This window comes from Dermacentor andersoni, chromosome 3, assembly GCF_023375885.2.
Source record: "Dermacentor andersoni chromosome 3, qqDerAnde1_hic_scaffold, whole genome shotgun sequence".
Lineage (NCBI taxonomy): Eukaryota > Metazoa > Arthropoda > Arachnida > Ixodida > Ixodidae > Dermacentor > Dermacentor andersoni.
Genome location: NC_092816.1, coordinates 53257078 through 53279911, shown reverse-complemented (window position 1 = coordinate 53279911; position 22834 = coordinate 53257078). Strand labels below are relative to the sequence as shown.

The window sequence follows — 22834 nt, the reverse complement described above, 5'->3', positions numbered from 1 at the left end:
TTATAATATTACTTATAAAATTACTATTAAATATATTATTCTTATTTAAAAATGCTTTTAAAATCTTCAACTGCTATTAGTCTCTATTACTCGGCCTACAATATAGCTGCTGCCGCACTGCGATGAACTTGCGCATTCATTAACTGTGGGTTGTTTAGTTGGTTTACTAGAAGTTATTACTCTGCAGTAAAATAACGCGCGCTTTCCGAAAAGGGCCCGAATGTTTCGGCCATGGTTTCAGCGCACTCCTTCATTTCCCAACTGAACGGTGGGCTTAACCATGAGTTTCGTGCAAGTTCACTCAGATGTTATAAAACTTGTCTTCGAAAACCTTGGCAAGGAGTTCCGTGACAAAAAGACAGGTATGTAATGTTTCCCGAACACCTCTCATTTCGGAATTTCTTGAACTGCTCTCGTTTTACCCTCGTACTTCTCCGTGTTTCATGCAGTTTCCACTAAAACGCTGAATGAGTGAGTACGACTGCATTTGTGACTTATCCTCTCAACGGCTAGTTGCCACATAACATGGTGCGGAATTGAGTCTTACGCGAGATTCATTTTGACAACGTACGCTTGACCAGGCTGGACCACATCTTTAGAGCTCCCCTCCAGCCGGCGATGAGACTCGTTGACAGGCGCCGTGTCAAGCGCCTAACATGCCCTCGAGGCCGGGTGGTCTACCAAGTGTCCGGCGAAGCGAGGGCGTTCTATACCTGCCTGCCAAGCAGCAACTTCTGCGCCTGCTATTCGTATCTGCACCAAGGTAATGTAATGGCCTTTGATCACCATTTGCAGTGTTAAGTTCCTGATGAAATCATCTACGCCTTGGTTTAGTCATTCACTTTCAAAAACACCTTTAAGAACTGCAAATTGCAGATGCTAGTTCGCTTTCGCAATTGTGTTGTTGTTCACGGCATATTATGTGGAGGTAGCTTATAATTATGTCTAATAATAGCACACACACACACACACACGCACGCACGCACACGCACACACACACACACACACACACACACACACACACACACACACACACACACACACACACACACACACACACACACACACACACACACACACACACACACACACACACACACACACACACACACACACACACACACACACACACACACACACACACACACACACACACACACACACACACACACACACACACACACACACACACACACACACACACACACACACACACACACACACACACACACACACACACACACACACACACACACACACACACACACACACACACACACACACACACACACACACACACACACACACACACACACACACACACACACACACACACACACACACACACACACACACACACACACACACACACACACACACACACACACACACACACACACACACACACACACACACACACACACACACACACACACACACACACACACACACACACACACACACACACACACACACACACACACACACACACACACACACACACACACACACACACACACACACACACACACACACACACACACACACACACACACACACACACACACACACACACACACACACACACACACACACACACACACACACACACACACACACACACACACACACACACACACACACACACACACACACACACACACACACACACACACACACACACACACACACACACACACACACACACACACACACACACACACACGACCATGGATGTTTCTTTAAAGCACACTTTGGTTTTCGAACACACTAGTGTGGAGATCAGGCACAGTATCAAACATGTTTCCCATAATCCGTTTTAAGGAAGAGGGCAATTTGAGATTTGTGGTCATAGAGAGCCAATTAAGCAGCATGGGATCATGCATGGTGTCTGTTTCATAGCATATGGCACATTTTTGTTGTATAGACAGCTTAGCATGCTTAGAAACCACAGTGTTTTTAATTAAAGGGGTGTTGCTAGTGTAAGCAAGAGGAACGGGTGCATGCAGCAACTCTCCACTACGTATTCGCTTTCTGAAGCTATTTGAATGTCCCTTCAATGAACTGCAGTGACACATCTGTTGCTCATCTTTTCTTTTCTCCTCAGTACTACGAAGACAAGAGATACCAATGGTAAGCAATTATTTAGAGTATACTTCATTTCTCCAGAGCTTGTATCACAAATGTTGTGGTAAGACTCTTTGTTGGTCTTGCTTTTGTGTGCAGTTCATGTGAATGTGCATGTTGTTTGGACTTAAGACATCCTTATTCCTAAACTTGTCTGTTTAAAAAGAAAAAATATAGAGAAAGCTTTTAATTTATCATGAAATGTGTTAGCTTATTTATGAAGTGTGTTGCTTGCCTAATGCATTATCATCACAGTTATCATTACTAAGTACTTCCACATAACCCTACATGTGGTTCTACAGAGTGTTGCATCAATAGGAGCACCAGTTATACATTGCTTTTCCAGCTATATCGGTGGCTGATTTACATTCAAATCTCACACAGCGGTAGCATTTTGCCGTGGGTTCAGTTTGATACAACACTTGCAAACATGACTTGCCTGTTTCATTCAAGATAAAGCCGAAGCATGTGTTATCTGCGGCAATGCCATCTTAAAGATTGTCAATTGTGTTCCAACAAAATGGCGGCACCATCCGTCATCACCACAGCGAAAGGCGCATTTCGCTATAACAGTGAAATGTGGCACAACCGTTCTGTTGAACGAAATTCATCCGCAGCAACACATATATCAACTTCATTGTGAATGAAGTAGGGAATCAATGCTTGCAAGTATATTAAACTAAACCTGCTGCAAAATGGTATGTCTGTGAAAATCTTTAGTGGAAATCACACCGATTGCTCCATTTTATGCAACAGTTGATACAACTTGTGTGAAACAAGCAGCAGGCTTGCCAGTAAACAAAATCAAACTTTAACAAAGTCTTACGACAGTCAACTGGTACATGCCTATAACCTTATAAAATGGATAAACCTCTCTTGTCTTAGTGTCCTTCTCAACTGTGCCAAACTGAAAGAAGCCATGCAGGCTAAAAAAAATAGAAGCTATTTGATAGTGCTTTCTGTATGGTACAAGTGAACTGAAAACATTCCAAGTTTATTTTATGTAGTATTTGGTTCTGTGGTACAGTGACATCATAGGAAAGTTTCCTTCTTGATTGTTGTTACCAGCTCCGTAACATTCTGGACAGATGTGCTGAAGTTCGATGATAAATCCAGGTTTCTGTACTGCCTGCATGTGGACCTATTACAGCCGAGCTTTGGCATCAGCAAGGCTGTTAAGTCTAAATGTGAAAACTCCCACGATTGCCCGAGGAGCACGTGTTCAGAAAAGTATCAAAGTGCACAATTAGAAAGTAAAAGGTGAACTGACACTAATTTTAGCCTTCATTGCTTGCACGTCATTTCTTTCCCCCCATCCTGTTTCAGCTATTGTCAAGGCTAGCTTTCCTCCTTGCTCCTTGGCATATTGTGAGGCTGCTTGTGTGTGCTTAGAAATGCACCTACGATTTATTGATGTAGCCAACACCTTGCAGTAATAAACATGCACTTTTTCATTTTCAGTGTAAGCACGTACTCGCATCAAGACTGGCAGAAGCACTTGGAACCTGTGAAGATGTCCGCTGCACAGACGACACAATGGCATTCTCGTTGCAAAGCCTCAGTTAATATGGCTGCGCACAGGCTGCTGTTATCAGCTAAGTCTAAGACTAAATTGTCAACATAGGTTTCACGACTGTCATGATAGTCACCCAATATATAGTTTCTGCATGTGAAGTGCATGCAGCTCAGAAACGACACAAAAACCAACTGATGACAAAAAGTATGTATTTTATTTTGTAAAAAATAGCCCAAAGCCAACTCTTCTTTTGATGCAGTTGGTTGGCGATATAAAAATATGTATGACCATATCTCAAGCAACACACACTGATCAGATATTTGAATAGAAATCCAGCGAGCAATAGAATCCTGAGCTCTTGGCGTGATATGGAAAGGAACTTGTGCAGGCCGTCACCTCCGGTTGACGCCCATTTGTAGCAGATCTTGGGCATTACTCAGTGAAGCAGATCTGAAACACACAGTGCATTTGTTGGTCATTATGAGAGTGTCAGTTCAATGATAGTCTGGCGAGAAAAACTTATTCCCTATGTGCCTTGTGGCAAATCCTTCCAAAAAAAAAAAAAAAAGAGTCCATTGAGATTAAGCAGTTGCTGATGGCCCAGGCCACACGAAAGAAATTTACAGTCGTAAATGCAGCTTGTCAGTTTTGTTAAAAATGACAATATATACAGTGCAATCTCGATAAATAGAAATCGCCCAACAGGACTGCCTCTTAAAAGGAACACCATTCTCAAGGCTGGTTGGTTTTGTATTCAGCTTTGTCTCTCAGTAAATGTAACTCTTGATAAACAAAATCAATTTCCCTGGTCCCTTGAAGTCCCATTTAAAGAATCCACTGTAGGAGTGTGTATGACTACGTAATGCAGCATTAAACTTACGGGGCTGAAAAGAAAAAGAGATGGGAACGCTAACACTGTATGGATTAGAGGTCAAACTTGAGTGGCTAATATATTCCAGTCTAGATCAAGAGAACAAAGTAAAGCTGTGCAGGCTATTTAATTCAGAGAACAGATAACCGGTGACAAGAAAAGAAGAGGACAGCATAGAATTACAAATGAAGTGACAATATTAAATATATTGCAGGAATAAGCTGGGTTTGAGTTATTTGTTACACACTGCAGACCAAACTGGTGCAAACAAGATGGGAAACACAATGTCTGTATTACAAAGCAAACTTGGCAGTATGAGAATAAAATGACCAGCATCTGTTCATACAGTGTGCCATAAGGTTCCTGTAGACTAGTCCTGCGAGATTTTAGCTCTGGCAAAATACAGGGCTAGAACACTGGGACAGTTGACCTCTGGCAGAGGTCCTGCACTAGACCTAAAGAACCGCCGATTATGATCTTAATATAGCGAAGCTTTGCTGTGCTGTAGCTGGTTCTAACAATTTTCTACTTTGTGCATTTGCTTATGCAGCTTTACAGCCCAACCTTAACAGTGTGCTAGTAATAGACACAGGTTCTTGTGAACAACCAAGTGTCTCTAAGATGACAATGACTTACCTGAAATCAAAATATACCACACAGCAATGGCCTGTGCACCACATAGCTTTTGTTGCAGAATACAGTCTTACCTGTGCGCTTTACAGCTATAGACATGAGAAGGCTCAGTAGTCACCTCCAGCTGTGGGGTCTACAATCACTTGCTTCTCAAATGCAGGCTGAGCAACCCAATAGAGAGCATCAGCGTATATTTCTGTGCGTTGGGTCATCTGCAAAACACGAGCGTTTTCAAGATCTATAAGCCATTGATGAATGATTACCACAGCAAGTCCGTAAGCGCAGCAGCATGCTACTCACCCTAAAACCCCAAGTATCGCGGACTTGTCGGCACAAGTTCAGATCAACCTCTGTGACCAAGAGGCCATCATTGATTCTCGAGAGGCCCTGTGGAAGAAAAACAAGACTTTGCTAGTGATTTCGTTCTTGACAGAAACATTTCGTCAAGTGCACCTTTGTGTTGGTTTTCAGGATCTGAATGATACCCGTTACAATTTTTAATTGTGGAGTTTCATGTCCCGACACTGCAGAGTTGGTCCTCAGGGACGCCTTGGTCAAGTGCTCCAGACTATTTCTGACCACCTGGGATTTTAAGTATGCGAGCGTTTTTGCATTTCTTCTCCATCAAAATGTGGCTGCCACAGCTAGGAATCGAACCCGTGATCCACTGAACAACCAGTCGCGAGTCCGAGTGTCCACATAAAGATTTGAAGAGAAACCCTTCACTAATATTGAAGGCAGTAAAGGTAAACAATTATTCTGCTTTACTGAAAAAAAAAAAGAGGCTGATGTGGTGCCTAAAGCAGATACTGACAATCAATGACAAGTCATGTAGGTATTCTTGCACCATGAATGCTTAAATACTATTGCGATGTAGTCTGAAAGAGTGTTTTGACTTTGCAGTGCATCATAAATTCATTTACAAATCTGAAATAAAAGTTACGCAAGTGAATGAATGTGCATTTTCTTGAAACAGCATAACAATGTGGAAAAGAGACAAGCGCAGAGATAACCTTTCAGCCCCAACTATACGAACAATCTTTAATGGCACCCATAACATTAACATGTGCACAATTGCGAAAGAGATCACACAAAGTTATGAAAGGTACACCAACATTTGTTCTTTTTAGATGGATACTTGTCATTGCAATATTGCTTTCCAAAAATTTTGTGTGTCACTGTGAATGTGACCCCCTATGCAGTCGATAGAGCTGTAGTGTGTCTTTTACATGTTCCCTATTTATTATGCCGATTGCTCAAGAAGCGTGCAGCAAAAGTTCAGAACAGATCGATCATCTAGATGCACTTTTTGATGCTGCAAGTGAAAGGCACAGGTAACCAGTTGCACCGAATCTTTTCAAGGAAGAATAGATAAATCTTCTCAAAGTGAAAGGTGATAACACTCTCGGCATGTTACCAAGTTTGCAATAGCAGAGCTTATATATACATACTGCATGCACGTGGAACAGAGCAAGCACAAGTGAACTTACAGGTGTGCGGCTTCCGTCAGGAGCAGTCACGTAACTGGAGCCTGCGCCATCGCATGCAGAAACAGTGTTATGTGAAGAGAAGCGTTTTCACATATTTTTGTATGTAAGCCTCACATTTAGAATGTCTTCACAAACTCTATTATGAAGCCTTGGCAACATGTATGTGCCTTCTAACTCTTATGATTTTATCGTAAGTTGCCCAATTTTTAGAGCTTGTTATGATTGTCGTATTGATATCAATTTGTAATTTTACAATCTTTCATTTGCGTCCAGTTTAGGACAAAACTGACTTCAATTAGTGCAACACTAATATTGCTTTTTCTTATTTACATCAACCCAATAACATCTCATCCTGCTTGCGTGTTTTTGCCAATGATGGTATATTCTATCGACCAATTAACAGCCTTGATGATCATCTAACTCTTCAATAGGACCTTCAACTCGTTGCCACTTGGTGTGAAGACTGGCAAATGAAACTTAACTCATCTAAATGCAAAGTAATGACATTCATGCCAAAAATTTCAAACCATAGCTTTTCCTATTGTATAGATACATATCTAGTATCTCAGGCATCGGTATACAAATATCCAGGCATTAATCTTCCACCAAGCCTTTCCTGGGCCTTTCACATCACAACTATATGCGCCAACGCTTTCAAATCTCTTGGTACATTCGTTGCAACTTACATAACTGCACCTGTACGTCCCCAGCTTGAGTTTGCTTCCCCTATACGGTGTCTCCCTACCATGAGTGCTTAATCCGCATGTAAGAAGCCATCCAAAACCAAGCTAGTCAATTCATTTCCAGCAATTATAACCACCAGTCAGGCATAACTCAAACAAAACTCAACCTTTCCCTTCAATCACTAAGTAGCCGATGTGTCATAGCACTCCTGTCTTTGCTACATAGATATGTTCACAAAATAAAGCCATCAAACTTGCCACTAGAATGCGCGTCTTGCACATCGAAGCACCCTTATAATGATTTAAGCTTCACTCGTATTTATGGAAGCAGCAACACATTTAACTTCTTGGCTTTGCCATGAGCTATTCCGTTATGGAATTCGCTTCCTAACAGCACTGTCGTGCAAATAAACAGATAAATTCAGACAACTACTGAACCTGCAGTTTTTATATTAAATATGTTCATCTGTACATGTGTCATGTCTAACTCTTTTTTTTCCAATGCGTCGTTCTGCATGCCACCAAGAACTGTCTCCTTCTCTGGGCATTCTTGTTTGCAATTTTTTTTTTTCTTTTTCAATTGTTTCAATTTTGTTTTTTGTTTTATGTGCGGTATTTTGCTGTGCTAAAAGTGACACTAAATGCAAGTACTAAGTCAAGCTAAAGTGATAAATTAGTGCTCGATAATCTCTCAAGGCGTCAATATTATCGCGAACAGAGCCTTAATAATAAAGAAACTGAGATAAATGCAGGACATGATTTGAGACTCTTCCCTGGAAAATTGAAGTACTTGCCTTATGACGAAAGCACTCCACAGTTAAATTATGTCACTAGTACTCAACCTCTCGTTGCACGAAACATCCTTGTATTGTATTATAAAACGAAATAAAATTATATTTGGCCAGTTCTAGTTAATGTTTAGACAAAATAACTCGTTGAAATTACTGTTGGCAATGACGCAGGCGATCGAACGGTTTCGTTTTCTCTCAACTCCGCGCAGCCCACACTTTCATGTTTCAGTAGTTATTGCGTAGTGCTGCGCTGCTTTTGCTGGCTTGCAAAACTCGCACAAACTGCAAGTAGCAGAGAATTCAACTTCCATCTGATGTCGCAAGATGCCCGAACGGTCTACGCCAATTGGCCAAGAAGCAGCTGCAACAGCGAATCCACCGCTCAGACTTTGTCTTGGCTCGGTACCGCCGTCTATCGGGTAGCGTTTTACTCACTGATGGTAGCAAAGCGCGGTGATGGCGTGTGCAACGTCACCACTCCCCCGACTGGGTGGTGGGAGATGTGAATTTCAAAAAAGGTATTCGGACCCTTCAGATGCAATTTTCTTGTAAACAGTATTTTCTTGGCATGAAACAAGCATTTGCAAGGTTTCTGTAATGGTAATTAAATAGTCCGCGTCGACTCGGTATTAGTCTTTAGTGTCCCTTCAAGAGCGAGTGATGCATATCTTTCTATGTTACCATTAACTGTATGTTTCATTCCTTTCCTGACAATTCTTTGTACTGCTTTCCCATATTCATTTGTAACACTGTTTTGCAAGCATGTTACCATAGTAAACATTTTTAGCTCTCGTGTATCAGTTTTCTGTTGTTGTTTGTTCTACGACGCCCCCTTTACTCAATGCTCCCCTTGGGGCCTCTAATGTACTTTGAAATAAATAAATAAATGAGTAATGCAAATATTCAGTCTTCGACCTATCTTCAGGGTGATTTTTTTAGACCAACTCCATTATTCAGAACTAGCCCTAGCAGTGCCATGGCTCTATAGAATGGCACCATCATTTCAGCTGCTGCTGCATTAATAAATTTCAGAAACATTTTTGTTTGTCACAGATCATTCTTGCTGAGACTATAAGGCGTAGTACCTCTTCATAGCAACCATGCAGAACAAAGTGACTTATTTTAACAAATAGTCAGAATTTGAATAATAAAACAATTTTTAGTGTAATCTAACCAAATATTAGTATTTCTGTTTAGGGCTGGCAGGGCTGCGTGCAGGATAAGAACGCCACATTATATATATAATTATTCTTTTAAACACCATTTGTGTACCTATAGGAAAGGTTAATTGAATGTGCAAACTATTACCGAGTTTTACATAGCGAAAACCGGAAAAGCTATGCCATAACAAAGTAACAACAGCAATATAGCTCACCTGAAGTAAATGTGCAAGCAACACCAAAGAACAGTACAACTAAGCATGCTTATTGCATGTGATTATGTTAAAATTTTGATTGTGCGTCCTTCTACCTGTATTTGCTAGCATGCAATTCAAAGCTATCTAGAGTCACTGCGCTTTATACTTTTAATCACTGTAATGAAGGATCACAGTTACAGCAACAAATGCTATTTCATGCTCATCAACATTGAATCAATGGTAGTAAGTTCAGCACTAAAACATATACAGCAGCACAGTCGTCAAATGAGGTTGTGCACGTACCGTAGAAGTGTCCGAAATCTCGGTGAGCTAGAGTGAGAGAAGAAAATTTTTACAAATGTTAAGAGTTGTGGAAATGTGAAAATATTTATAGGGTGTTGGAGGTGCATCATTATGGTGTGCATGGGCAAACCTTACCCAAGCAAAGCTCACCTTGCTTCTTGTCACCAGAAGTAAATTCTCTAGGAAATACTTCCTGTGTGGGGGTAAAAAAAAAAGCAAAATAAAAGGTACAGCTGATTTCATATTGCCTCACACTTTAGGCATGTTTTACATGGCATCTTTCAAGGAATTTCAGCCATCTTGCACAGTCTGTACGTTACACTGATAGTTTTCATATCTATTTTTTTTTCTATTTTTTGTGCATTCTGCAGCGACCACTTCATTTTAGGTCGAGCAGATTCCGAGCGACTAGTGGATGCCTAAAACATTAGATGTCTGTGAAACAGCACGTTTCCATTTGAGCCTGTCTTTTTTTTGTTTTTCTTTCTTGCAGAAACATTAAGCAGGTTATTCAGGTGGGAATGAAGCACTTATGGATAGACTTACCGTTCCCACCCTGTTGATGGCACACGTAAAGTAGCTGTTGGCTATGGCCGCGTTCCTAGCCTCAATGTGCCACAGCGGCTCGCTCAGTCCAGACACCGTCGCAGACGGGTTGAACACAATTTCTGCTCCATTAGCACCATACATGAGCCAGTTGAGAGGGTGATGTCTCCCATAGCAGATGTTGATGGCGATCTTGCCTGCAAGCATGCGTCGCACAAAGAAGCACACTGACTGCCAGACTGATGCAGGTCTCCCAACAGCACTACGGAAGCATAGCGTGCACAAAATTCAGTGATAAACTTATCAAACGTTTTCATGCTATACTATCCTGAGAAAGCACATGCACCTAGGCGTGCATTGGCATTGGCATGTTCTTCTGTGACCATTAAGGCAGGAAGTTGAGACCAGCAGTAAGCTGGACGAGTTGGCATCAGTTCATTTTGAAAAAGGTGTGTAAAATGAAGGACAAGGTAATCATAGAAAGACATAGTACATGCCCTGTCTTTCACTTCGTCCTTGGTTCTACGCACCTTGGCCAGAATTACCGTAAGGCATCGCTGATTATGAGCAAGGGGCCAGAGTCCAACCATAAGCAATAACCTACTACTACTGCCAATAAGATTTCTTTGCACTGTCACTTCAGTGTCCCCTCAAAGTGCCATATACTAATGCCTTCAACACTGGCGCAATGTCACAGAAGTGGCAGGGAAATGCTGTTGAGCGTGCCAAATGCAGCTGCGCAATGTGCACAAGACGTCAACACATGTGCATGCCATGGCTAAGGAAACTCTGAAAAATGTGCAGTGAAATTTACATATTGTTTAAGACTGTGCAGTGAACACCAGAACTGCCACCACTTGCACGTGCTGGTTATGCCTCTTCACAAAATTCAGAATGTGCTCTTTAGTTTTCAAGTACCATTCCTTCACTAGTCGAAACGCAGCTAGCATTTCTAGCAGTGCAAACATGGTAGAAACAAAAATGCAAAAAACAAGAGATGGAACTTTTGTCCTTGCTCCAATGATGTAGTACCTGGCTTTATATCTGGTATTTTTAATGACTGAAAACAAAGAACTCTTACCAAATTGTGTCTGGAATACTGGATGTCCAAGTTTTGACTCCATGTAGTAAGTAGACTGGAACAAAATATATGTCACTTAGAGTTTATCTACGCATCAGCCGGGTCAGTAATGCATCTAATGCACATTGGCTTATGGTTAGTGTACTTGGCATGCAAATTCTGCAGCTCAGAAACAAGGCCCAGATTAATTTGCTGCTGTGGCATGCTTCCAGAACCCCACCTCATTAAAATCGCCCACTCGTGGGATGTGGTTCTTGCGGGATTTTCCCAGAATGGCTCCGCTGTTTGATACCACCACAGCCGTGTTCCAGAGAACATCGGAGTCGTCGCGTTCAAGAATCGGGCATATGATCACCATGTTGTGTTTTTTAGCCATCTGAAAATTTCGAAGCTTTAGTAACGTGGCAAAATCAGCTCTTAGAAATATAGTAATACGGTCGGCTTAGGCTGAAGATAAAATTAGAATAACATTCAATATTTCTTAAAAGCATGAATAGGAACATCAACATGACACTTTTGAATCATAATTTTTTAGCACTGGACCAAGCGTTCTAAAACCCTAACAAATACACTAACAAGCAACAGGGTGCTCTATATAATTTACTACAATACTGGCTTCAATGATAGTTTCTGTTTCAATTACTCAAAAGGTACATGTGCCCACTCAATTTCTGTGATTACTACAATACTGGCTTCCATGATACATGTACATGTGCCCGCTCAATTTCTGTGATTACTACAATACTGGCTTCCATGATACATGTACATGTGCCCGCTCAATTTCTGTGATTACTACAATACTGGCTTCCATGATACATGTACATGTGCCCGCTCAATTTCTGTGATTACTGCTGCAGCTACATGCAAGTGCGGCACTTATGAGCAACATCATCACACCTAGCCTTATTCCTACATGATATCAGCGAATTTTGCTGTGCCGTGATACTATTATCATTATTACTGATACATTTGCTATATTGTGATACTGATGACACTGACACCAGGTCTGGGATTTTGAAACCAACTTTTGCATCAAATTAATGTAGTGTCTCATAAGCGTTTTACTAATTTCATACTTTAATGAGTGCCATCCTTCTATGTGCGAGAACCACATGGTAGAACTTGTACAACTTCAAAAATATCTAAGTACTCTTCTAAGTTAATCATTTGTATTACAGCCTTGCATATAAAGCCTAAGGACGTACTTTAGCCTAATAATTTTAATTTCAAAAGTTGCAAATAAAGGAATAAGGATGACCTGCTGGCAGAGTTGAACAGATGGGCCGTGCTCTGCAGATTCTGCAAACTCGCACCATGGTGTTTTCTCTCTGGTGCAAAATGCAAATGGCATGTCTGAAAGAAAAGAGGTGGAAAACTTGCACAATCAGCACATGACAGTAGGTACAGGCAGGAAAGTTTAACTTTTTGCTAACTGTTGCAGTATTGAATGCATTGACTTGACCTTCAGCTCTGTCTGGGTCCATCGAAGCAACACAGAATGTTCCACTGCAACACTTTTTAGAAATAAGGACAACTACTATAACCCACAGCCATGACCGATTTTTCTGTCTTGCCCTGCAGCGTGACATGTGCTCGAATTATTACAACCTGAGCTGTCACTTCCAGTGCAAACTTCTTTTGTCTCATCCTCTCGTGTACAGGTTCAGCCTGTGGCAGCACAAGTTGTTCAATGCTCTTAAGAGCAGGATACTGCGAGCAATTTCAATACAGCTGCTACAGGCAGATGAAAATACATGCAAATGAAACTTTGCAAGAACGAAATGAGGGCATAGTAAAATTCTAAACCCTGTAATTAATTATTACAGTTGATATTAATGACCCATGGTAGAATGGGCGGGTGCCATAGTAGCCGTCACGGAGCCTTGTCAAAGTTTGTAATGGTCTTCATATGAACTTCAGCAGATTTTTACAATATCTTTGAAGACTCTGGTGTCAGCTAAAGAGTGCATCCTTGTGTGCCCCTAGGGCTTCACTATCAGCTGATGGTGTCCTCAACGTGTGGCTGAATATGGTCAAATTTATAAAATTACAATTCTTGCATTTGCAGAGTACGGTGCTATTTGTTTTACATCTTAGAAATAAATCTTCGAAAGGATCTGGTGGCTACAGCCATGAAGCTCTTCTATACCGTTCAAAAATGCCTCGCGTGACATACGTAATCATGAAAAATTGTTTCTATCTTAATTTTTGTTTTATTGTTACAATTGGCAATTGTGACCGTAAGCAGCTAACAAACATTCAGAGATCAAAGCACTGAGATGAGAAAACCGCTTATAGGGTCCAGGCAGTGCCAAGCATATTAAAAACCGTTTTCCTGGGCAGCCGACTCGGTGAACTTTGAGAAAAGCAACCACCGGCCTGGCATAAAAGTTCCATTTGTTCGCACTTAGCCATCTTGCACACTCACGCCAGGTCTCCTGGAAGCAGATGACGTTCACACCGCACAGTGCTGCTGCCTCGACAATGGTCTCAATGCGACGGTGCAGTGCCTCACGTTGGGCAGCCACTGGTTCGGTCGTGGGCAGCACGATGCGGTTCTGTACCAGGCCGAGCCGCACCACTCTCGGCGGGCGCATCTCCTCTTTTTCGGCCGTCATTCTGTAGCCTTTGAGCTCAAACTTGTGCTCTGTGGCCAGGGCAAGAGCCTCGGAGTCCAAGTCGAGGGCTCTGAAATTTTTGAAAATATTTTGAGTGCATGAAAAGCACTGCTAGCGAGGCAAGGATGGAACAAAGAGTAATTGGAGCGTGACTGCTGTGATAGCTTCATTTTTACACTGCCCTGGTCTTGGTCTCATGGATTGCTGAAATTGCAGGCGCAAACCGAGTCCAGAAGTGGAAAAGACATTTTGGAGCACATATAAATATGGGCCATTTGTTTACACAAGCAGACAAAGGACTGTAATATAACTTGGCAACTCCGTGGAGATCAAGTTTGTGTTATGTTTTATTTTACTGATGGGACTGTCTGGACTACCAGAAATTCCAAAAGAAACCAAGCCACTAAGTTTTCCTCCTTTACAGTGAGAGCTGTGTCATGCAATTTTATGCAACTGAGGATTGTGGATGTGTTTGGTTAGCGTGTTGCTGAAATGAAAATATAATAATGAAAATTCAGTTGAACCAGACTTACTGTCCAATTCAAGTACAGCTTTCTTGCTAGTTTCTCATAGCTTTAATGGGCAGCAAACTGGGAATTACAATAATCCAGCTATACAGGTTGATAGAGAGAAAACATTTATTTCAACCATCGAGGTCGTTGTTCTTGAGGTCGAGTGGGTGGTGTCCTTATTTGAGGACTCTACTGGCCACGGCTGCTCGATGAGCTTGCTGGACGAGCACTTCTTGGCCCGTCAGGGTGTCACCGGTCAGCTGTACCCTCCCACTGCTCAAATGATGTGCTAGGGGTGTGAAGTGTTGAGGTTTGCCCCTGCACCCCCACGAGATGTGGAATAGTGGAGGACATGTGCTGCCACACCAGGGGCAGATGCCGCGATATGTTAGTGGCTACATTTTGCTGTATCTGTATGGGTTTGGGAACAGGTTTGTTTGGATAAGTGTGAGAGCTACTGCCTCTTCAGTGCTGAGCTTTTTGTGAGGGGGAGCATAAATCACAAGAGCATCCTGCAACCACTATTTTTCGCACTATCTGATGGCCTGCTATTATGTAATCTTCAGGGCAATCTGGCTTGAGCACCTGTACAAGGCTCGCCGACATGGATGTATGCACTCACATGACCCCTGTGAGCCACCATGACAGAAGCATTGTGATCCTATTGCGTAATTTTTTTATGCCACCTGTACAACAGGCTGTGACGAATGAGTTGCAATCTCTGAAGTGAGTGGTGAATGCTGGATCACGCAATAATGTTACTGAGGTGGAGCAGGTACCAGCACATACTGTGACCATGGCAGTTCATAAATAAATTTGAAGCACTCCACTTACTCAGACAACCATAGACGGAGAGTTTTCATTCTACCAGGGGGGTGGGGCGGCCAGTTTTCCGAACCCCACATGTATAGGCTGGGACGGTTCCGGTTCATCCATTGAAATAGCTGGTGGAAGCGTCCGACTGCGGAGTTCCAGGATGTCGAAGAGAAACCCAGCACCTCCACCAAATACAATGGGGGTGTTTGCCTAGCAGCACTAGTTCTAGGTTTGCAGCGGTAGGCTTAAACAGGTCGGTACTATGGCGAAACGGGGAAGCCAGCAATTCTCGTCATCTTCTCTTTCACAAGCACTATGCCCACTGCCTTCAGTACAATATATATATATATATATATCAGACAAAGACAGGTCGTCCAGCTGAAACTTCAGAACAAACATGTGCCTTAATGTTCCTCCCTCTTTTTCTTCTTTTTTGAATATTATACCTTCGGGCCTAGCGCGAAACCATTCGTCTTGTATACATATATATGCATATGTATATATATATATATATATATATATATATATATATAATATATTTCTTGCACTTGAAGAAACTTCATGTGACCTCAAAGAATTGAGCGCTGAAGTAGCGGCATTATATGAGTATATACAAGACCTCATAGTAGGAGACAGTTCAATTTCACAGCCTGAGTCCTCTCAATGGTGTAATCTTCATTCGTGTAATTGTCGAATACTTGGCTATCACTAATACTGCTTCGCCTTTCCGGCAAAACTGCAGCCTCTCTCTCTCTTTCCTATGAGCACGAGTATAAGCGCTGCTCCGCATGACTGCTGTTGTTTCTTATTTCAAGTGAATCCGGCTTGGCCTCATTTCGGTTACTGAGTGAACTATACAGTGTTCCCCAACTATCATGTACCAAGACTTAAAAAAAGAGCAGTTACGTTACTTGAAGGAAACCTAGTGCATATTGTTTCCAGTACAGTGGAGTGAGTAGCTGCTAGTAATTCTTTCATTACTGAGATTTAATTCGGTAATTGCAACAAATTGTCTAACTCGAGAAGTACCATCCTAATTTTGAAAGTGTCAATGAGGCATTTGTAGGCACCAAAAATGACATCTAACTGCAGTGTTTTCAGCGACGTACTAATTCCGTACTATTTCCTCCGAATGGCAAAGAAACCTCACAAAGTATGAAAAATACCACGTGAGTGCGCTCCCAGCCGCATCACAAAGCAGCGCCCTCAAATAAGCTGATTGAAAGCAAGCACACTGCCTGTCATAAGCCCGAAGAGACAGCGCATCACCTTGATAATGGCATGGAAGGAGCACCAACAAAAGCTTTCGTGGCTTTGCAGCTATTCCTTCCTTTCATATCTCTGTCACACTTATTATCCGTCTCTCAAGGCCAACTGATCATATTGATAATGAAAGCCCCTTGATAACGCGGCCGAAGCGTTGCTCTGACCACGCACGAAATGCTAAAAGCAATGTTTCAAAATCCCGGCTTTGCTCACACTGCATCGAAAGAGTGCGCACGAAGCTATATTTTGTGCCAGAAACTTGCTTCGGACCAAAACCAAATTAATGTTACCACTTTATTTTTCATGAAAGTGTATACGTGCTGCAAAAACAGGTTCATGTCAAAAAATAAAAGCGAAATAAACAGACCGGGAAGCGACCAACGTGTAGAGAAAAGGAAAGACCGGTGCGTTCAAGAAAGTAAATATACCACTTCTAAGTGAGCCAAATTGGCAATCATGATGTCTGAACAAAAAAAGAAATGAAGGGCAGAAAAAACATCAGATTTCAGTGTGCCCTTATTATCTATGAATCAGATAATAGCTCCGTTGAACACCAGCTCCTGCCTAGAGGACATGTGCAAATAGGTCTTTTGCAGATACGCAGTGCTGTGTCCACTTTATCACATCTTCAGTGGCTTTCTTGATGACCAACGCCGAAATTCTATGGCAGACGTCAGTTATCCCTGCCTTGAACTAATCTGACGTGCATCTCGATCATGTGCACACATCTTTCACATAAACTCAAGGAAAAACATCAAAAAAAGAGAAGTCAGGTGACCTAGCCAGCCAATTTACAGGCCCGTACCTTCCTATCTATTGCGCATGGAAAGTCGCATCCAGCCAGTTTCATGCTCAGCTGCTGCTGTGTGCGGGAGCCCCATCTTGCTGACACCACAGAAGTGGAAGACGTGACAGTGGTACTTCGCTGAGAAACTCATCCACCACTCCTTCAAGTATTTCGTCCACGTAACCCTATCCAGTCATTCTGTGATCGAAGATGGGATCGATTATAGCATCGACGTAATTACCGCACCACACATTGAACGACCACTGGTACTGGTGCCGAGTGCACTTTACCCAGCGTGGATTGGAGTGACTCCAATAGTGTGCATTATGTTTAATTTACCTGGCCATTTCTGCAAAAATTGGCTTTATCTGTGCACATGATGTTTCTCAAAAAGTCCGGTGACTCATCAGCTTTTGTGAGGACCGAATTTGAGAAATCTAGACGATTTTGTAGGTCCCTCCCTATCTTCTAAGCATTGGTGCTGGTTAAGGTGGTACAGGTGAAAGGACGTCATTTAGAATACTCCAAACTGATAACTTGGAGATTGGTGCCTGGCGGCCACGTACCACACGCTAGCATGAGGGTTTGAGGCCGTAAATGCCTGAGCATCCATGCGTAGGCTACAACTCAAAGATGGACTCCTCCGCTGCTGTTTCTTGAAGCTGCTGGTTTGTCTCAGGTCTTCATAACTTCTGATGATACATAGTCGGTGCGTTTGGTCTACCGCCACACTTCCATGACTGATATAGATATTTGCAGCCTTCCTCTTGTTGCCATTACCGTGTACAAAATCGTGCACGGATCGACTAACATTGAAGCGCCTATCTCGCTAACCACACCTACTGCGCGAGTAACCTGACGTACTCACCCATTAAACATAGATCCCTTCGTTCCAAAAATAGATTGCTATAAGTTTTCTTTTTTTCCACACACTGTTGAATTATGGAATAACTTAGATGGTTCTCTGTGTTCATTGCCGACTAATCAATTTCAGAAAGAACTGCCTAACCATGTTGCTTGATATTTTGTGTTCATAAGTTATGTAACCCACCTCTGCTATGTCTCTAAATGAGATAGCAGTATTTGTAAATAAAATAATATAAATTTGCAGATCGCAAGGCAAGGATCATGTTTATGTTCTGCTCATTAGAGAAAGACATGGCGACCAGGACAAAACAAAACGCACCCTTAAACCTTTGCACTGACATGGTCAATTTGCTTTTGTGGTGATAGGATTTCAGGCCCAAAGAAAAAACATCTGTGCACTTTATCTATGCTAAGACAACAGCTATCGCAGCATGTTTCCAACTAACACCAAACGCGACGTGTTACTTCCGAAGGGACGCGGCAGATAAGGCACCAGCTCAATCACAAAGTTTTTCTTTGTTTCCTTTATTTCGTTCTGGATAACTCCGAGGGAGCCTGTTCGAGGGTGCTGCTTTATGATCTGGGTGGGAGCGCAGTCATGCGGTATTCTCCATATTTCTTGGGGTTTATTTATCAGTCGGAAAAAAATTTGTATGCAATTAGTATATCACTGAAAATACCGCAGGTGCAAGGCACCAGCTCGATCACAATGTTTTTCGTTGTTTCCTTTATTTCGTTCTGGATAACTCAGAGGGAGCCTGTTCGAAGGTGCTGCTTCATGATCTGGGTGGGAGCACAGTCACGTGGTATTCTCCACATTTCGTGGGGTTTATTTATCAGTCGAAAGAAAATTAGTACGTCGCTGAAAATACCGCAGGTAGATGTCCCTTGGCTGTGCCCTCAAATGCCTCATCGGCACTTTGATAATCATGATAGTACATCCCGAGTTAGACAATTACAATTAATTAAATCTCAGTAACGAAAAAATTACTGGCGGCTACTCCACTGCACTGTAAACAATATGCACTAGGTTTTCTCCGAGTAACACATAGCTTCTTCTTTTTTCAATCTTGGTGCATGATAGCTAATTGGGGCATCCTGTATATATTTATGACCTCTGCATGCAAGTGATGATGTTTCCATCCCAAATAAATGTTGTAAATTATTAGAATTTTTTTTTCGTGAGTCAACATTGCTTACTGAAAAGAGAAGCAATACTGAGACAACACAACATTCACGCGCATTTCACACGCCATCGAAAGTCAGTTAATTTCCTTTCCCTTTATCCTCTGGTAGCTTCAATACTAGTTAAGGAGGGAAGGTGTTTAAGGTCCGAAGTCGGCGCCCCTCGATGGTTCGAGTGCACGGTGGTGGCGTGAAGAAAGAACCGTTGTCCGGCAAAGAGATGCTTTATTCAAACGCCGAGGCGTCTGTTCCCACACAACCAAAACATGACTTTTTAAACCCTCAGTTGCACGAAGGAGTCGTAAACTAGCCAATCACACATGCGAGTTCACATCATTGCAACCAATAGCACGACCACCTTCGTGCCGCACGCGGCATTGGTGGAAGAAACAGTGGCACACTTTACAACACGCCAGCGGATAGGATTGCTCAAAGGCACGTGACCCTAGCTGATCGCCTCTAAGCCCCCTCCCCACACTCACAGCGTTTTGACCGCTGCTCCTCCTTCCCTCTTTCTTTCACCACTCTTTCTATCCCTTCCCCCCGGTGCAGCGCGGTTGAGGTGTCCTCATCTGAGAGACAGTTACTGCGCTGCACTTTACCCCATATTCCTACTTCCCAAACAAACAAGAATCTCTCTCCTCCCTCTCCCACCACGTTAGGCTCCGAGTGTCGGCCCTTGATGTCCTCCACTTACCACTTTTCTCCTGCAAGCGGCCGCAACGCAAGCTGCGCCCCGAGAATATTTCCACGAAACCACGGCTTACTGACTGCATGTCTGCCGGACAGTGGGCTGTCCGGCAGACAGCCCACTGTCCGCCCCCCCGTAGTCGGCGCCCATGCTGACAACAGCCGAAAAGTCAAACAAAAAGTGCAAGTGACTGCCTGCAGTCCTCACTCACTATCTTCCACATTTGTCTAACAGATAAAAAAAAAAGACTGAAAAAGATATGCTGAGGCAGAATGAAATTAACTACATAGCACAGCATGAAGTATATCTGTTCCAAGCTGGTTTGTTGCTTTCTACTCCACAGCGACTTCACTTTTATTACATTTTGCTTTGTGCCTGTCAAGGGCTACATATTATTCATTTTCTCTTGAGCACAGCAATAAAAACAGGGGTGTACTATATTTTACTGCACTTTTTAATCAAGCTATATCGCTCACTTAAGCTTTCCTGTAAATTATGGTCGCAATTATTATCCTGATTACTAATGCTAATATTGCATTCGTAGCAGAATTTTGTTCCACTAAATGCAATCTTTGCCATGAATTATTTAGGCGCATGAACGACGGGTCTATGCAGCGTTCGCGACTCCCTTCGCGCGGTGTCCGCAACTGAACGGAAGTTCAGTTTGATGGACCAGCAAGGCCAAGAACAAATTTTCAAAGCCCACCAAACGACGAGGCAAAGGGTACAAGCTTGCAGTGCAGAAACCTTACGAGTCTGCCAATCTTCCCAGGAACCCACGAATGAGACACTTCAGAATTGACTCGCTGCCTCTTTGGAAATAATAATAATAATAATAATAATAATAATAATAATAATAATAATAATAATAATAATAATAATTGGAACAAAAGCTTGTATATAAGTGCGGCAATGAATTGATTGACAGCATGAATAGCTTCGATAAATTGCACTTGTTGCACACAGCTTTCCAATACCGGTGTCACACGTACGCTTCTGATCGCGATCGGGGCCGATCCGGATCGGAGTTCTTGATCGCGATCAACGATGGTCGCTGCTACACAGTTCTAGCGATCAGGATCGAGTTATTATCGTCTGCTGATCGTCAGCAACTCTGAACTGCATATTGGCTAGAAATTCAGATTTGCAAAATATGCTTAAATTTCGGCAATATTCCAATTTTACAGCCTGTTGTTGCTGGTCAAAAAGGTTTTTTGAACGTTTTCTTATCGAGCTGCCTCGACTTCGTTTTTGGAGTTTTCAGAATACCGCGCTGAAGGGCACGGACGTCAGCCTGCGATCGCGATCTAGGGTCCTGATCGCGATTCTTGTATCACGATCGCCCAGATAAGGATCCCGCAGGATCGCGATCGCAAATGACCGTGTAGCAACACTCGATCCGGATCGGCCCAGATCGCAATCAGAAGCGTACGTGTGACACCGGCATAAAACATTAAAATTAGCAGAAAAATACCACCTAAGCCTCTTCATTCAACCCGTAGAAATGCCTATAACAGATCACGAAGTTGGAAGGGATGTATTTGCCGTTATAATACGTTGACACTAGCGCTTATCAAAACGCTAAATACGGGCAGTGTTGCTGAAAGTTTGGCAGCACTCATTAAAAGAAAGAAAAAAAAAACGAAAAAAAGAACTAGTTGCTATCCGCACGTCAGCGTGCGACTGCCGTTAACTCATACACACCGCCGGAAAAACTACCTCCAAATATCATATACTAAAGGAAACGCAGTTCGGTCCTACCGAAATAAGAAAATACTTTTTACGTCTATTCCGACGTGGCTCGAGATATGGGTCGAGAAGACGACCACCATCACACGTCAGCCGGTCCGAACGATCAAACATCACTCACGCGCATTCCTTTCCGTAGAGAACGCCGCGGACTTTCTGAAGCTCTTCCGGGGGCAGATGCTCCGTGAGGATCTTCTCGACGCTCTCGAACTCCTGGCTGGCCATTTCCTCGCTGTTTTGTAAGATGTCACGCAGCAAACTTCGAGAGGAGTAAAGTTGCGCACGTCTCGTCTGCGGGGCCGCTGAGTGGACTATGGCCGCAGGACGACCCAATTGCAGAAGACGAGCTCGTCTCCCGGCGTCGAAACCTGTTTGACCTCGGAAAGGGGAAGTTCAAGCTCACTTGCGCAACCCTTGGATGCTGAAGCGTCTGCCGGGGTCGTGCTCCCAACGCGTTGTCCAGCGCAGATAAAACGGGTCGAACGCTGCAAGCGCTGGGAGTAGCGAGAGCATGAGCGAGAGTGAGCGTCTGCTTTTCACTAGATGGCACCGCGTATTTCGCTACTTTCTTTCGAGTATTTTCTACCGCTGTCCCGTGTGTCGTCTGCTACACGAGGGGTACGCACCACGCACACGCAAGCTCTGCTCTCACGGATGTGAGTTTGAAAATAATATTCAGCCTCTTAAGTCGCATGAACATTGTGCTTGTTTTTGTAGGACGTAACCGCAGGCGTGACAGAATGCTAAGAACTGGGTGCGCTGGCCTCAACGTTAAATGTGAAGAATGCGGTGGTGTTGTGATCGGGCTCACGAGAAAAGTAAAAACATGAACAAGAACGCCTACCACTGTCGTGCTAGTAATTATATTAAAATATAAGACATTATCGTTTGTTTCAAGAGTAGTGTTGGTTTTTACAGCTCTTGTAGTCACAGTTTCGATCAAAT

The 22834-nt window shown here is 42.8% G+C and overlaps 2 protein-coding genes across 6 annotated transcripts; one reads left to right on the top strand and one right to left on the bottom strand.

Moving 5' to 3' along the window:
• Positions 1 to 153: 153 nt before the first annotated feature.
• Positions 154 to 4857, top strand: LOC126520825 (zinc finger SWIM domain-containing protein 7-like). 2 transcript variants are annotated; one of them, XM_050169618.3, is made up of 5 exons: positions 154 to 362; positions 450 to 471; positions 582 to 763; positions 2108 to 2133; positions 3589 to 4857. In XM_050169618.3, the coding sequence occupies exons 1-5, from the start codon at positions 281 to 283 to the stop codon at positions 3691 to 3693; spliced, it is 417 nt and encodes a 138-aa protein (XP_050025575.1). In that variant the 5' UTR covers positions 154 to 280; the 3' UTR covers positions 3694 to 4857. The 2 variants fall into 2 exon arrangements, with proteins under 2 accessions (XP_050025575.1, XP_054919478.1); XM_055063503.2 differs by having other exon boundaries at positions 2108 to 2191; positions 3589 to 3775.
• Positions 3836 to 22439, bottom strand: pyd3 (beta-ureidopropionase pyd3). 4 transcript variants are annotated; one of them, XM_055063493.2, is made up of 12 exons: positions 22011 to 22439; positions 13827 to 14086; positions 12657 to 12751; positions 11619 to 11774; positions 11399 to 11453; positions 10318 to 10514; positions 9907 to 9964; positions 9772 to 9798; positions 6638 to 6678; positions 5448 to 5534; positions 5266 to 5359; positions 3836 to 4093 (listed from the first exon to the last, which is right to left on the bottom strand). In XM_055063493.2, the coding sequence occupies exons 1-12, from the start codon at positions 22112 to 22114 to the stop codon at positions 4080 to 4082; spliced, it is 1188 nt and encodes a 395-aa protein (XP_054919468.1). In that variant the 5' UTR covers positions 22115 to 22439; the 3' UTR covers positions 3836 to 4079. The 4 variants fall into 4 exon arrangements, with proteins under 4 accessions (XP_054919468.1, XP_054919473.1, XP_050025558.1 ...); XM_055063498.2 differs by having other exon boundaries at positions 5222 to 5359; positions 22011 to 22427; XM_050169601.3 differs by having other exon boundaries at positions 9922 to 9964; positions 22011 to 22427.
• Between the last annotated feature and the right edge of the window lie 395 nt (positions 22440 to 22834).

What these genes read in the sequence shown, in the direction of transcription:
- LOC126520825 (XM_050169618.3), top strand. Translation starts at nt 281, where the DNA reads ATGAGTTTCGTGCAAGTTCACTCAGATGTTATAAAACTTGTCTTCGAA. An exon ending in GTTCCGTGACAAAAAGACAG is followed by an intron (nt 363 to 449) that starts GTATGTAATGTT and finishes TGTTTCATGCAG; the next exon opens with TTTCCACTAAAACGCTGAAT. An exon ending in TCCACTAAAACGCTGAATGA is followed by an intron (nt 472 to 581) that starts GTGAGTACGACT and finishes ACGCTTGACCAG; the next exon opens with GCTGGACCACATCTTTAGAG.
- pyd3 (XM_055063493.2), bottom strand. Translation starts at nt 22,114, where the DNA reads ATGGCCAGCCAGGAGTTCGAGAGCGTCGAGAAGATCCTCACGGAGCAT. An exon ending in GCAAGGTGAGCTTTGCTTGG is followed by an intron (nt 9,799 to 9,906) that starts GTAAGGTTTGCC and finishes CTCTCACTCTAG; the next exon opens with CTCACCGAGATTTCGGACAC. An exon ending in CTGACGGAAGCCGCACACCT is followed by an intron (nt 5,535 to 6,637) that starts GTAAGTTCACTT and finishes TTTCTTCCACAG; the next exon opens with GGCCTCTCGAGAATCAATGA.